Source organism: Canis lupus, chromosome 17 (genome assembly GCF_011100685.1).
Source record: "Canis lupus familiaris isolate Mischka breed German Shepherd chromosome 17, alternate assembly UU_Cfam_GSD_1.0, whole genome shotgun sequence".
Classification (NCBI taxonomy): Eukaryota; Metazoa; Chordata; class Mammalia; order Carnivora; family Canidae; genus Canis; species Canis lupus.
Genome location: NC_049238.1, coordinates 57,715,347 through 57,730,553, shown reverse-complemented (window position 1 = coordinate 57,730,553; position 15,207 = coordinate 57,715,347). Strand labels below are relative to the sequence as shown.

At 40.0% G+C, this 15,207-nt stretch overlaps 1 protein-coding gene across 13 annotated transcripts in view; it reads right to left on the bottom strand.

Annotated features, from left to right (window-relative positions):
- The window catches only part of PDE4DIPP2 (phosphodiesterase 4D interacting protein), a 224,251-nt gene extending 216,454 nt beyond the window's left edge, over positions 1-7,797 (bottom strand). For all 13 annotated transcript variants that reach the window (XR_005372682.1, XM_038561938.1, XM_038561936.1 and 10 more), the window contains exon 1: positions 7,376-7,797. Coding sequence is in view for 12 of the 13 variants with exons in the window: in XM_038561938.1 (XP_038417866.1) it covers positions 7,376-7,782 (407 nt within the window). In the remaining variant the exon portion in view is untranslated. The remainder of the gene's footprint in view (positions 1-7,375) is intronic.
- Positions 7,798-15,207: the final 7,410 nt, after the last annotated feature.

Below are 15,207 nucleotides of genomic sequence, written 5' to 3'. Positions count from 1 at the left end.
CAAAAATAAAAGAAATAATAACATATTGAAAGAAAAAATAAAAGCAGTTATCTAGAATTCTATAACCAGCAGAGTAGACTTTTCTGTGCAACTTGTGCGCTTGTATAGGGTCCTGTGCTCAGAGGACTGCGTTTGGTTTAATGTTCTGCTATTGATGGCTTGGAATTCTGTTTTCTTTTTTATAAGGTTTTATTTTTAAATAATCTTTACACCCAATATGGGGCTTAAACTTACAACTCTGAGATCAAGAGTTGTATGCTAAAAAAAAAAAAAAAGGGATCCCTGGGTGGCGCAGTGGTTTGGTGCCTGCCTTTGGCCCAGGGCGCGATCCTAGAGACCAGGGATCGAATCCCACATCGGGCTCCTGATGCATGGAGCCTGCTTCTCCCTCTGCCTGTGTCTCTGCCTCTCTCTCTCTCTCTCTATGACTATCATAAATAAATAAAAGAAATTAAAAAAAAGAGTTGTATGCTCTACCAATTGAGCCACTCAGGTATCCTAATGGGTTGGAATTCCCCGTCAGTTATTAGTCCTTTGATATTTGTAGAATCTGTAGTGATGTCATCTTTCTCATTCCCAATATCCCCAATAGTCCTTATCTATCATAAGGAAATATATCATATCATATATTTTTGTTTGATAAACTTGACTAGAAGTTTATCAGTTTTATTTACCTTTTCAGAGAACTGGTTTTGGCTTTATTAATCTTCTCTATTTTTTCCTCTCTTTTCGGTTTATTGCTTGATCCTTTATTGTTTCTTTCTTCTGCTTACTTTGAATTTCATTTGCTCTTACTTTTCCAGTTTCTTAAAGTGGATGCTTAGATCATTGATTTAAGAACTTTCTTTTTTAGTGCCATAATTTTCTTCCAAGTACTGCATTAGCTCTATCCACAAATTTTGATATCTCATGAATTTATCTTCACTCACTTTTTCATTTCAGTTTTAGTTTCTTCTCCTGAGTTATGATAAACAAAAATGTGTCCAGATACTGTCATATGTCCCTTATGAGGCACAGCTGAGAACCATTAGCCTGAATAAATGGAGTACGTACCATGTGTATGGATCAGGAGATTCAATATTGTTAAAATACCAATTCTGTAGGCTTAGTGTAATCCCACTTAAATTACCAGCAGGACTTTTGTCTGTATTGAGGAGTAGATTCTAAAATGTATATGAGAATACAAAGGACTTAGAATAGCCAAAATGATTTAAAATAAGAAGGATAAAGTTGGAAGATTGACACTACATGATCTTCAAACTTAAAAAGGACTGCTGTGATCAAGATCATATGGAGTGGGATGAGGCATCAGTGGGAGTGGTTGGGTGGCAGGAGGAGCTATATGGGAGCTAAAGCTACCAATTAAACTGATGAAGATAACCTCCCCAAAGCACTGAGATATCATGGCAGAATCCATGGGGGTGGGGGGAAGAGGCCACCAGGGAGCCTGGCCAGGATTGGTGAAGTTCTGGGCAAGAAGCTGGAGGAAGGGGCTTTGACAAGGCTTATATGGTCCTTGGCCAGTTTCTGGTGCTAAGGAAGATGAAGATGTCTTCCGGGAATGGATGAAGGACACATGTGGTACCAATGCCAAGCAGTCCTGGGACTACCTCAAGGGCCTTCTAGAGTGGTACAGTGCCTTCTTGTGAGGCTCTTTGGGGAGCCTCCAATCCCTAGCCCCAGCATTGAGTTTCCAGAGTTTGCAGGACATGGGGACTCCTCCCCATCCTCTACAAAGGAAGAGATTGCTGTTGTCATATTCACCTGTGATGTACTACAAGGTCATTGGGAGTTCTTTCCCCTCACCATTTCAATTTTTTTTTTTTTTGAATTCTTGCTCTTGCATGCATCTTCTTTCTCCTCCCTTGCCAGTTTCATGTCAACAATTATCAGCTTTTCCAAATGGATTCCTGGCTTTTCCCTCACTCCCACTTCCATCTCTGGTCTGTCTTATGCTATTTGGCTCCTTTTTTGGCAAGAAGAGGCACTGTCCTTATAAAGTTTTTTTTTTAATCAATAAAGTCAGTGGCTTTCAAAAAAAAGACAAGACAATATGGTATTGGTCTTAAAATAGACAAATAGATCAATAGAAAATTCTGACATAGACCTATATATATTTGATCAATAGATTTCAATAAAAGTACCAAAGCAATTAAATGGAGAAAGAACAGAGTTCTCAACAAACAGTGCTTGAACAAGTAGATATCTATCTGTAAAAAATGAACCCTCATCAATATCTTGTACCACATACAAAAGTTAACTCAAAATGAATCATAGACCAAGTGTAAGATGTAAAACTATAACATTTCTACAAGAAAATATAGGAGAATATTTTGGTGATACTGGGTTAAGCAATAGTTTCTTAGATATGACATTAAAAGCAAAAATCCAAAAAAGAAAAATTTGGTAGTTTGCACTTACTTTGGCAAAATTTATGAATATTTGGTCTTCAAAAGACGTTTATTAAAATGGAAAGACGAGATAGATTGGGAGAGCATATTTACAAAGTACCTCTATAATAAAGACTTGTATCTCTAATACATAAGAAAATCCCAAATTTAACCATAGAAAAGCAAACAACTCAATAAAAAACTAGGCAAAAGATTTCAACAGACACTTCACCCAAAATATATGGATGGTAATTAAGTATATAAAAAGATGTTCAACATTAGCAATCACTAGGACAATGCAAACCAAAATCATAAGATACCATTTCACACACACTAGAGTGCTCTAATAAAAAAGACAATAGTAAGTGGTGATAAGAATGTGGAGAAACAGGAGCCTTCATATATTGCTAGTGGGAATGTCAAAGGATACAACCCCTTTGAGAAAGAATTTGGTGGTTTCTTAAAATATTAAACATATGCCTACTGTTCTACTACTAGAAATTTACCTACAAGAAATGAAGGCATGTGTCCACGCAAAGACTCGCACATGAATGTTCACAGCAGTGTTATTTGTAATAACCAAAAACTGGAAGCAACAGGTGGTGAAATAATCAACCTGCGGCATATCCATACAAGAGAATACTACTCAGCAACAAAAGAAAATGTACTATTGATATCCATGACATCATGGAGAAATATCAAAATAATTATGCTGAGTGAAAGAAGCCATACCAAAACAAAGATTACCTATTATGTGATTTCATTTATATAAATTTCTAGAAAATGCAAACTTACATATAGTGGCAGAACGCAGCTTAGTGGCCTGTGTGTTAATGGGGGAAAGAAGGAGAGAGGGTTATAAAAGGGAAGAAGGAGACCTTTTGGGATGATGAGCATGTGATAATTTCACATATGTCAAAACTTTTCAAATTGTACACTATAAATTTGCCCAGTTTGTTTTATGTCAATTATACCTCAATAAAGAAGTAACAAAATAATAATTACAAAAAGATAGATGGCTAAAGAGACATACTGGCTGAAGTTTGATGTTAGGAATTTAACCTTCTCTGACATCATTCCCCCTACAATTGTCTGCTGGTTCCAGGCCATCTACCTAGAACATGCAATCTGGGGGTGCCTGGGTGACTCAGTGGTTAAGCATCTGCCTTTGGCTCATGCCAGGATCCCAGGGTCCTGGGATCGAGGTCTGCATTGGGCTCCCTGCAAGGAGCCTGCTTCTGCCTCTGCCTATGTCTCTGTGTTTCTCATGAATAAATAATATCTTTAAAATAAAATAAAATCTCCTTTAAAAAAAATGCAATCTGCTAGGGTTTAAAAGTGCACCCTGAGACAGATTGCCATCAGCTGGCAACTCACTTAATTTCTCTTTTTAAATAATTGCATACTTGAAATAGGATCACTTTTGAATTAAATCCTCATTGAAAAGTTCTATCAAAGCATGGGTCTCATTTCAAGAAAGCATTTTCCCAGGGCTGTACATTTTTTTATCCCTTTGCTAAAATTTGCTTCCCACCCAACCCTGGCTTCATTGTTTTGCCAGGCCAGATAAAATTCACCTCTTGTGTATGTGTGAAGCCCTCTCTGGTCCTCTGCTTCTTTGAACTACATTTAGTAGCCATTAATCACCTAGCTCATATTGCCAGCACATAGGGGCTATACCTTCCCTACCCCCATCATGAATTTTACCTAAAGGAAAGTAAGTCTTGATGTCTAAAATGTAAACTTTACAAGGAACACAAACTGGTTCAGAGAAAAGATATGCCAACACTTAAAAAGAGACACAAGGATTCCCAAGCCAAATAGATTGTTACCTAATTGAAAACATTAGCATGTCAGAAATAGACAAAAAAGGAGTACGTAAGAAGAGAGGTTGACCATTAATGTCACTCACCATCCAGGGAAGAAAGAATTCTTTTGTTTCCCTTGTTCATTCTGTTTAAAGCTATTCCATTTCTAAAATCTGGAATCCATTGATTGCTTTCCCTTGTTCTAAATTCATTTCAAAAACAATCTTAGGTCTTAATTTGTTTTCCAAATGCAGTGAGTATGCCCAGAGACCTCACTAAAGTAACAGAAGAGGGTCTAGTTCCTTGAGATGTTAGAATCCTCCTAATAATTTGCCTTTCTGGGCAAATTATTAATCCACAGTAGCCTTGTGGATTTGTTTAATACCAGCCTGAGAAACAGATTCCACAAGGTAAAGACCAGATCCTAACATATTTTCCAAGATAATATCACGTTGTATGACCTCTTGGGATACAGTCTGCTTCCCCTGAAGAGGTTCTTTAATTAATTTGTTTGTTTATCATTTCCATAGTTCATATTTATGCTACAGCACTTACTCCATTCTATAGTTTAATGAGCATAGTTTACAGCTATAGATTCTGAGCTACTTGAGGGTCATCCTGCATCCAGTTTTGCACTGACCTCTACCATCCTTGCTCAACAAATAGCAGAATTAATTGAATCTGGATAATGTGCAGAGGTGTCCTCTTCCATTTTTAAATTGACTTGACAGAAAAATTGAACATCCAAAACACCCCTTCCCAAGCACAAGCCTCTACCACTCAGAAACTGCAAGTACTATAGATAAGACAGGTATGTTTTTGAAAGTAAAGGGGTGCCCCTCTGGCTCGTGGGTGAACATGAAACTCTTGATCTCAAGCCCCACTTTCAGTTGGTGTGGAGCCTATTTAAAAATAAATAAATAAATAAACAAACAAATAAATAAATAAATGCTACACATTCCTAGAGAACTGATTTTTTTTTTAAATAGAGAATGCATGTGTGCATGAGCGTGCAAGCAGGGAGGGGCAGACGTAGAAAGAGAGAATCCCAAGCAGGTTCGACACTCATTGCAGAGCCAACATATGGCTCAAACTCACAACCCTGGGATGATGACCTGAGCTGAAATCATAAGTTGGAGGCTTAACCAACTGAGCCACTCAGGCACTCAAGAACTGATTTTTAAATGAGGGCCAGAGTAGCAGCAACCTCAGTGAAGTTCCTGACACTGCTTCATTTGGGAATTCCTGAAATGTTTAAAAACGTTTCAAGGCTCATCATTATATCAACTAAGATGTAGAGATTTGCCAGATGAATAACCATTAGGGAAATAATGAAAGTGTGCTATCTATTTTAACAATTAAAACACAACTAGAGAACCCTATAAACTTTTTGTTACCAAAGACAGTATGAAAAGTCACATTTTTATAAAAGGAGTCTTGATCTATTTTAAATTTTGCAATAGCAATGCTCCTTTTTATGAAAATAATTCACTCCAGTATGTATAAAACAGTTAAGAAGACTTTAAATTATAAATACATATTCACATGATTTTTTTTAAATTTCAAGCTTTAAAAAAATCCAAAGTAGTCTGTGAAAAATATTCAACACCACAGAGATACATTTAAGAAAAAGTAATTGTTTAGACTAAAATTCCACATTCTAAAAAAATCAAATAATGAGTGCTTCTTGCCTCCTTCCTTCTTTTTTAAAGTTATACTTTAAGGATTTTATTTATTTGAGAGAGAGAGAGAGAGAATGAGTATGGGGGAATGGAAGAGGGAGAGGGAGAGGGAGAAGAAGATTCAGCCCTATGTGGGGCTCCATCCCAGGACCACAGGATCATGACCTGACCCTCCTAGGTGCTCCCTCTTTTTTAAGTTTTTATTTTAATTCCAGTTAATGAATAGTGTTATATTAGTTTTAGGTGCTGCCTCATTCCTTCTTAAAAGCAGTCATCTTTTTATGAGTTTCTTAATAGAAATGATTCCTTTCTAGAAATAGAAATAGATTCCTTTAAGCACTGTTAACTAAATGTCTTTGACTCCTTTTTCTCACAGTGGACAGTATGATGAATAAATACAATTAAGTGTGAATAAACTAGTTTCTCAGTTCACAAATAAAGCCTAGTCCTGAACACAGAAAGCAGTTTCCATTAATATCTAGTTCTGTAGTTAATCCTCAAAAGATCGAAACTGTGATTTTTTAAGCATAGGAAACGAGGCCTAGGGAAATCAAGCTCCTTTTTTTCACATCCTAGTTAGTTAACGGTAGCTTAGAGACTGAAGACACTCTTGCCTTGTAGTCTGATTTATGAGTACTGGGTTCCCATAAAAGAATAAGCTAAAAATGCCAAGACAAAGAAACGCTTATTTCAAAAATGGCCAATAGCACAATCTGTCTCTCCTCCCAAAACTCATATGCATGGCAGATTTTTGTGCTGCTAATGCTACATGAAGAAAATGTAGGCCTAATCTGTCCAGTCTTCCATCTCAGTGCAAAGGAAGGGGCTGAATTTAAGTGGAGCTTGTTCTGTACGGCCTCATCCGGCCAACAGGCAGAGCTCCAGCTCCCTCGGGCTCCGCAGGGGAAGAGAGCCCAGAAAGAAAGAACCATCACCAAACCCCACCCTGCTATATCTTAGGTAAATAAAAACCACGTAAATTAAAAAAACAAAAACAAAAAAAAGAGGGTGTAAGAGCAAGCAATGGGTGCTCCTTCAACGGTACACCCGTGCACATTTCCTGATCCTCTATCTCCTTTTGCTCGGTGTCCCTAATGCTTCCACCCTGGCATGGCTTCTGCATCCTGTGTTGATCTCTCCTTTGACTCGACCCAGTAGGTATGGCCTTCAACTTCATGGGCACCGACAGAGCGGGTGTCAAGACCTGGGAGAGAGACGCGTTTCCCAAGCCTTAGTCCAGCACAATCCAGCAGCACATCTTTATTTCTAGGCAACTTCCCCACCGCTCTTCCCCCCTCTCCCCCGCCACCAGCGCATCGGCCCCCCAAGACCTCCTCCTGGGTGTCCTCCGACCCCGTCCAAGCTGCTGTGAGTCGGCGCCCATCCCTCCCGGGCGCGGGATAGCCGGGCCCTGGGTCCCAGCCCCGCGCCCCGCGCCCCGCGCCCCGCGCCCCGCGCCCGCGCCGCCACCCCCCGGCTCCCGCAGCGCTCTCACCTCATCCAGGGTGCGGCGGCCGCCGCTGCCTCTTCCTCCTCGGCCGCCGCCGCCCAGCTGCCGGCCGCCTCGGGATGCCGTCGCTCCCGGCCCGGAGACTGCAGAGAGGGCTGCGGGGCTCGCGCCGCGTCCCCGGACCGGTAAGGCGCGAGGTGCGCGGGGCAGCGGCGGCGACAGCAGGACCCACCGTCCGCCCTCTTCATGGATTTCCCGGGCCCGACCGCGGTCCTCCTGGCCTCGGTCTTCCTACGGTCCTCCCGCGCCGCCCGGGAGCATCCTCCAGACGTGATGGTGGCGGAAACCTGCAAGGGCCAGGCCTCTTCCGCGGCTGCCTCTGCCACCTGCTCCGCCCAGACTGCTTCGGGGCCTCGCGCACAAACACCGCCGCAGCCTCCTCGCCCTCTCATCAACCCATTCTCTCTCCACCCACTACCTCAATCTGCAAACCTTTTCATCCCCGATAGCACTCCTTTTTGTCTTCCAATCTCCTCCAAGGTCACTGTCCTCAATTTCCCACCTTAAATGTTTCTCTTTTTCTCACGCCCTCTCCCTGTGATTTCCTGGGTTTTGCCTTCCTCCTCCCTCCAACTCAGTCATCTTTCTTTGCTCAGAGTCACTATTTTTCCAGGCCCCTGGCTAACCCCATTTCTCCTGCTTTCCCTCTTTTTCCCTCTTAAAATCTTTTTTTCCCTCTCAATTTTCCCTTTTGTTGTTGTAAAAACAAACAAACAAAACCTTTCCCCCAGAAAAAACACAGTTTTTCTTTCTTTCCCTTGAGACTCTGATTTCCATTTTTCATAAAGAACTCAAAGTATAGATCACTTGATCTCCAATATCAAGTCAAGGGGATGTATTCATGGTTTTAAAAAAGTTCGTAGGTCAAATAAATCCTCCACTTAATGTTCTTTCTGAAAAGCCCTTTCTTATATCCCAGTGTCCTCTAACAACAGAAGCTATTCAGAATCTAGCAGAGCGAAATGCTTCTGCTGCACTATATACTCACGGCTTGCAACAGAGGTTCATCTTGGTAGTAGGCACCATGGATCTCAAAGTTTACAGGCAAAAGTCAATATGGACTGTTGATGGATTCAGTGTAAACAAAGAAACTCATTCTTAACACATTTTCCTCCCAAACCTGCTGTTCAGTCCTCCCCCCCCCCCCTTTTTTTAACCCAATACTATCATTCACCTGGGCACGGTCAGAGACTTATCTCTCTCACTCATTCGCCTCATCCAGTCTTTAATTCTACTTCTTTACTATTTCTTTGAGTGTTCCCTCCAATCAGGATTCCAAATGTTTCCAGAAAATGGCACTATCAGGTATCTCACCATTCGTTCTTTCAAACCTCCCAGCTTAATCTGTCTTTACCTCTGTTTTCCCTTCAACCTATCTTACCTGGGCAATTTACCCTACCATTCCCATCTCTGCTAGAGACTCTTAATTATCTTCTGTTGTCTTTATATCTTTGGCATCACTTTCTCCATTAAGTCCACCCCTCTGCTATAAACATCCCCAAGTCTCCTCATGCCTAAAATAGAGTCCTCCCACCTCAACCTCTAACCACCATCATCTCTGGCTTCCCTTCATAACCAACTTGCTTAAATACACTGTATTCATTTGATAGCTATACTTCCTGATTCCCATTCATTCTTTACCACATCATTCTTTGCAACCCGGCTTCTTATTACTTAGACAAAGCTGTTCTCCTAGCCAACTGACTTTGGCTTTGCCCACAGAAAGGCAGTAGGTTCGATATAATATACAAAATAAAAGTAATGAATTTCCTTAATTTTTTGAGATTCTTTTATTTATTTTTCATGAGAGACACAGAGAGAGAGGCAGAGACATAGGCAGAGGGAGAAGCAGGCTCCTCAAGGGGATCCCAATGTGGACTCAATCCTGGGACTCCGGGATAACACTCTGAGCTGAAGGCTGGGGCTCAACCACTGAGCCACCCAGGTGTCCCTTGAGATTTCTTGATTTAAAGAGAATATGCTATCTTAGTTGGTTCAGGCAGATAAGTAGTTGAGTGGAATAACTGTAAACTTAAAAGGTAAGAATTGCTAAAGCTCCCAGTTCCAGCCAGGATGGAGCAACATGCATTAGACTAACTCTTCCCCCTTGAGAGGGGGGTGGGATAGAATAGAAAATATAAATGTTTATAAATACAGAAATATAGAAAAACATAAAAATAACTCTTTGAAGAAACTGAAGGATAATCAAAGCAGGCAGGACTTGAATCTCTATGATTCTTTTTTTTTTGTATATTTTTTTATTGGAGTTCAATTTGCCAACATATAGCATAACACCCAGTGCTCACCCGTCTAGTGCCCCCCTCAGTGCCCATCACCCAGTCACCCCCACCCCCTGCCCACCTCCCTTTCCACCACCCCTTGTTTGTTTCCCAGAGTTGGGAGTCTCTCATGTTCTGTCACCGTCTCTGATATTTCCCACTCATTTTCTCTCCTTTCCCCTTTATTCCCTTTCACTATTTTTTATATTCCCCAAATGAATGAGACCATATAATGTTTGTCCTTCTCCGATTGACTTACTTCACTCAGCATAATAGTTCCATCCACATTGAAGCAAATGGTGGGTATTTGTCATTTCTAATGGCTGAGTAATATTCCATTGTATATATAGACCACATCTTCTTTATCCATTCTTCTTTCGATGGGCACCGAGGCTCCTTCCACAGTTTGGCTATTGTGGACATTGCTGCTATAAACATTGGGGTGCAAGTGTCCTGCCATTTCACTTCATCTGTATCTTTGAGGTAAATCCCCAGCAGTGCAGTTGCTGGGTCATAGGGTAGTTCTATTTTTAACTCTTTGAAGAACCTCCACACAATTTTCCAGAGTGGCTGTACCAGTTGAATCTATATGATTCTGAGAGAGAAGAACATGAAGTGAGACATCTGGGTGGCTCAGCGGTTAAGCATCTGCCTTCTGCTCAGGGAGTGATCCTGGAGTCATGGGATTCAGTCCCACATAGGCTCCCTGCATGGAACCTGCTTCTCCCTCTGCCTGTGTGTCTGCCTCCCCCCTCTCTCTGTGTCTCTCATGGATAAATAAATGAAATCTTTTTTTTTAAGGGGTGCCTGTGTGGTTCAGTGTGGTTGAGTGTCTGCATTTGGCTCAAGGTGTGATCCTGGAGTTCTGGGATAAAGTCCCACATCAGGCTCCCTGCAAGGAGCCTGCTTCTCCCTCTGCCTGTCTCTGCCTCTCTATGTGTCTCTCATGAATGAATAAATAAATAAAATCTGAGAGAGAGAGAGAGAGAAACATGAAGTGAGCTCCATATTCACCCTAAAATTTTTCTCCTGAGCAGATTTTCCAAATTAGATACTAGAAAACAAAAGCCAAGTAAAAGCTGGCAGTACTACTGGGCTGAATAGTCAAAGGCCAAAGTTTGGGCTGTTAAAGTGGCTGGGACTTGAGGGAGAACTCCCAGGGAAAGAAGAATGGCAGAGAAGTAGTTCAATTGCCCAGTGCAATTCCCCTCAGGTAGTGGCCAGTTGTAAAGCCCAACATACACAAAGCATATCCCAGAACCAAACCAATCAGAACAAAACCTACACCAGAAAACAGCAGTTTATTTATTTTTTTTAAAGATTTTATTTATTTATTCATGAGAGACACACACACACAGAGAGGCAGAGACACAGGCAGAGGGAGAAGTAGGCTCCATGCAAGGAGCCCGATGTGGGACTCGATCCCAGGTCTCCAGGATCACACCCTGGGCTGCAGATGGCACTAAACCACTGTGCCACCGGGGCTGCCCAGAAAACAGCAGTTTAGAGGCTAATGAGCAAAGTAGAGATTTCAGCACCCAGTGATGAAGGATAGTTGGAAGGCAGACAGGGAGGGACAAGGGACCTCATGCCCTAAGAGGAAACCACTCTTTTATTTGACAGAGCAAGCAAGGGGGAGGAGAGAGAAAGAGGGAGAAGCCAACTCCCCATTGAACAGAGGGTCCAACTCGAGGCTCTATCCCAAGATCCTGGGATCATGACCTAAGCCAAAGGCAGATGCTTAACCACTGAGCCACCCAGGCACCCCTAGAAGGAATCACTCTTTAAAGGATTTTACACTGCTGGAAGGAGCTCTTCCCCTCCCCACCTGATAGATAGATGACAAAAACCTGATTGGATGACAGGCATTGCCTGGAGGGTTAATCAGATTAAAATGGCCCACCAATAAGCCCACAAAACCCCCTATACTTAGAAATTCTGGTGGCAACCCTCTCAGGTCCCCTCCCTCCTTAGGATCTTTGTACTATCATTTTGCTACCACTCAATAAACTTTGCTTTGCTGCCCACCACACTGTCTGGTCTACCTCTTCATTCTTCGAAGTGGCCTGACCAAGAACTGCGAGCACTGACACAGAGAAAAAAAATCCTGTAACACTAACACAACTTGGAATTCAAGCCTCTCCAAGATAAAGAGAACTCCAGGGCTTTCAGTTGAGACCCAAAAAAGGCTGTACTCTTAGATTAAGGGTGATACAGTACTGAGGTAGAATAGATCTAACAAAGCTGAAAGCCAAGTCTTTACAAGAGCAAAGTGATCCACTGGTATTCCTTATGCCTATCAGAACATAACTCTATGGAGGTAGATAACACAACCTCTGAAATTTTTTCCTCCACAATGTCAAAGATACAATATAAAATTATGAGGCACGTGAAAAACCAAATCCAAATGGCTAAACATGAGGAGAAAAGTTAACAGAAGCAGACCCAGACATTAGAATTGACATGAGCTTAAATAACTATGACTAAATAGGCTTAATAAAAAAGAGGAAAATATGTGCAAAGATTAAAAGATAAATAATTTATTTCAATATAGAATTGGAACTTATTAAAAAACAGATGGACATTCTAAATATAAAAATACAATAACTGGAAATAACCCATTGGTGTGTTCAACAGCAGTCTGAATGTAGCAGAAATCAGCATTTGTGAAGTGGATGATAGGACAATAGAAAATTTCAAAATGAAGGACAGAAAAAGGGGAGGAAAAAGCAGAGCATAACAGGCATTTGGTGTACAGTCAAAAGGTATATGTGTAATTGTAGTTTCTGGATTAGAGGAGAGAGAGAATGGGCTAGAAGCAATACTTGAAGCAGTAAAGACCAAGAATTTTCTAAAACTGATGAAAGACATTGACTTCTCAGGTTCCAGAAGTTTAGCAAACCCCAAGTAGAATAAATCACCAACACATCTCAGAAATATTAGAAGCAGTTGCAATTTAGAAATTTGATGAAGGCAAATCTGCCATTGAAACAAAGAGGAGGGATCCCTGCGTGGCTCAGTGACTGAGCACCTCCCTTCAGCCCAGGGCATGATCCTAGAGTCCCAGGATCAAGTCCCACATTGGGCTCCTTGCACGGAGCCTGCTTCTCCCTCTGCCTGTATCTCTGCCCCTCTCTCTGTGTGTCTCTCATGGATAAATAAGTAAAATCTTTTAAAAAAGAAAGAAAGAAAGAAAGAAAGAAAGAAAGAAAGAAAGAAAGAAAGAAAGAAAGAAAGAAAGAAAGAAAGAAAGAAAGAAAGAAAGAAAGAAGAAAAGAGAAAAATCCTGACCAGGAGGCAGGTCTCATAGACCAAATCAATTCCTTAGCTTTTATGCAGTGGCAGGAGTCATTGCATAAAGGAATTGAAAAGGAAGATACACAAGAAAGGATGGAAATTATGTCACTAAACAGAGCCTACCCTCAAATCAGCCCTTGGGTGTCAGAAGAAGAGGGAGTCCAAAGGGAGAAATGAGAATGAATAGGTTGGATTTGCTGGTAGAAAATAAAAATCAATAAGCTCATTAAGCCATAGTTAGTAACTAAACTGAGACTACCAAACCTGTAAATTTCAAAGTTTTGTATAACAAGGCAGGAAGATCTCAAGTGTCCTACCCAGAAAGAGGAAATTATCTCTATAGGGGATTTCCACCTCCACCTGTCACATATTAAACACAGTACCATAAACCATTGAAACTACATTTACAAGTCACAGGTTCAGATAACTGGCTTAACATGATTGGTAAGCCAGAGAGGCTAAAGCTGAAAAGATTTTCTCTTCTTTCTCAACATTGAATTTCTGCTATGATGTTTGGAAACAGCTATGTGGTTCTGAGTTGTCCCAAGAATTAAACTGGGTTCTGGTAACATAATTTTGTTTGGGTAGCCCTATGGCCTTGGAATTGACTTAAAATTTTTTTGGGGGGGGTTGTTAATATTAAGTGTCCTATTACATTTTGGATTGTTTTAAAGTGAGAGACACCAGAAATTTTGATTGAATTAATTCAATCTAACGATATTATAGAAAATATGCGGTAAAAACAGCTAAAGCTATAGCTGGTGAAAGAATCCTGATTCTACACAGGCACCTGATTGAAAATTCTGCAGGCTGACAAAATGTGGAAGCAACCCAAGTGTCCATTGATAGATGAATGAATAAAGAAGATGTGGTGAATGTATACATTCATGGAACATTACTCAGCCATAAAAAAGAATGAAATCTTGCCATTTACAATAACATGGATGGATCTAGAGCATATAATGTAAGTGGCATAAGTCAGTCAAAGAAAAATAAATACCATATAATTTCACTCATTTATAAAATTTAAGAAACAAAACAAACACAGGGTACCTGGGTGGCTCAGTCAGTTAAGCATCCATCTCTTGGTTTTGGCTCAATGCATGATCTCATAGGTCATGTCATGGAGCCCATGTCAGGCTTGTGTTCAGTAGGGAGTCAGCTTGAGATTCTCGCCTTCTGCCCCTTCCCCACTCATGAGCACGTGTGCTCTCTCTCAAATAAATCTTAAAAAAAAAAAAAAAAGAACGCAGAAAAAAAAGAGAGAAACAAAAAACAAGAGTCTCAAATACAGAGAAAAAACTGGTGGTTACCAGAGGGAAACTGGGTGGAGGACGTGGTTGAAATAGGTGAAGGGAATTAAGAGTACACTTACCCTGATGAGCACTGGGTAATGTAAAGAATTGTTGAATCACTATATTGCACACCTGAAATTAATATAACATTGTATGTTGAGTATACCGGAATTGAATAAATTAAAAAATAATAAAACAAATTAAAGTAAATAAAAATTTAAAAAGAGAATTCTGAGGGTACCTGACTGACTCAGTCAAAAAAGTATGCAACTCTTGATTCAGGGTCATGAGTTCAAGCCCCATAGCATTTATAAATAAATGCACTTAAGAAATTTCTTCTCAGACTGAGTAGAATAAGTAATTGCAGAATAACATTTGTATTTATTTTTATTTTATTTTTTCAGAATAACATTTTTATATTTTAATTTCTGTGAGCTTTAAGGATTCTGGATTTTCTATGGGGTTTAATTTATAAATGGGAGGAGATTTAATCTCTTAATTTTTCTTCTGGAAACCTGATAATGAAAAAAAGTTAATATTCAAATTTGAAATATCTTTTGATATTATATAATTTTAGTGTGTCTCTCTTGACATTTATTTCATTACATGATTTGTAGTATACTATGTTAGATAACAGGTTAATAGTTTAACTTGGTAAAAGAATTTCTTATTTTCATTATTCATATTTCATTGAATATGAATATGAATATTTCATTATATTTGGTAATTATCTAATGACATATGATGTTGAATACATGTTTGTTTAGTATCTGTAGTTCTTCTTTAATTAGATGTTTGCTCAGATCTTCTGCTCACTTAAGTGGGTTGTTTTATTCTTTTATTGTTGAGTTCTAAGTGTTCTTTATTTTAGAAAAGAATTATTTGTTAGCAAATGTACTTAGTAAATATTTTCTCCCAGTCAGTAGTTTGTCTTTTCATTCTCTTG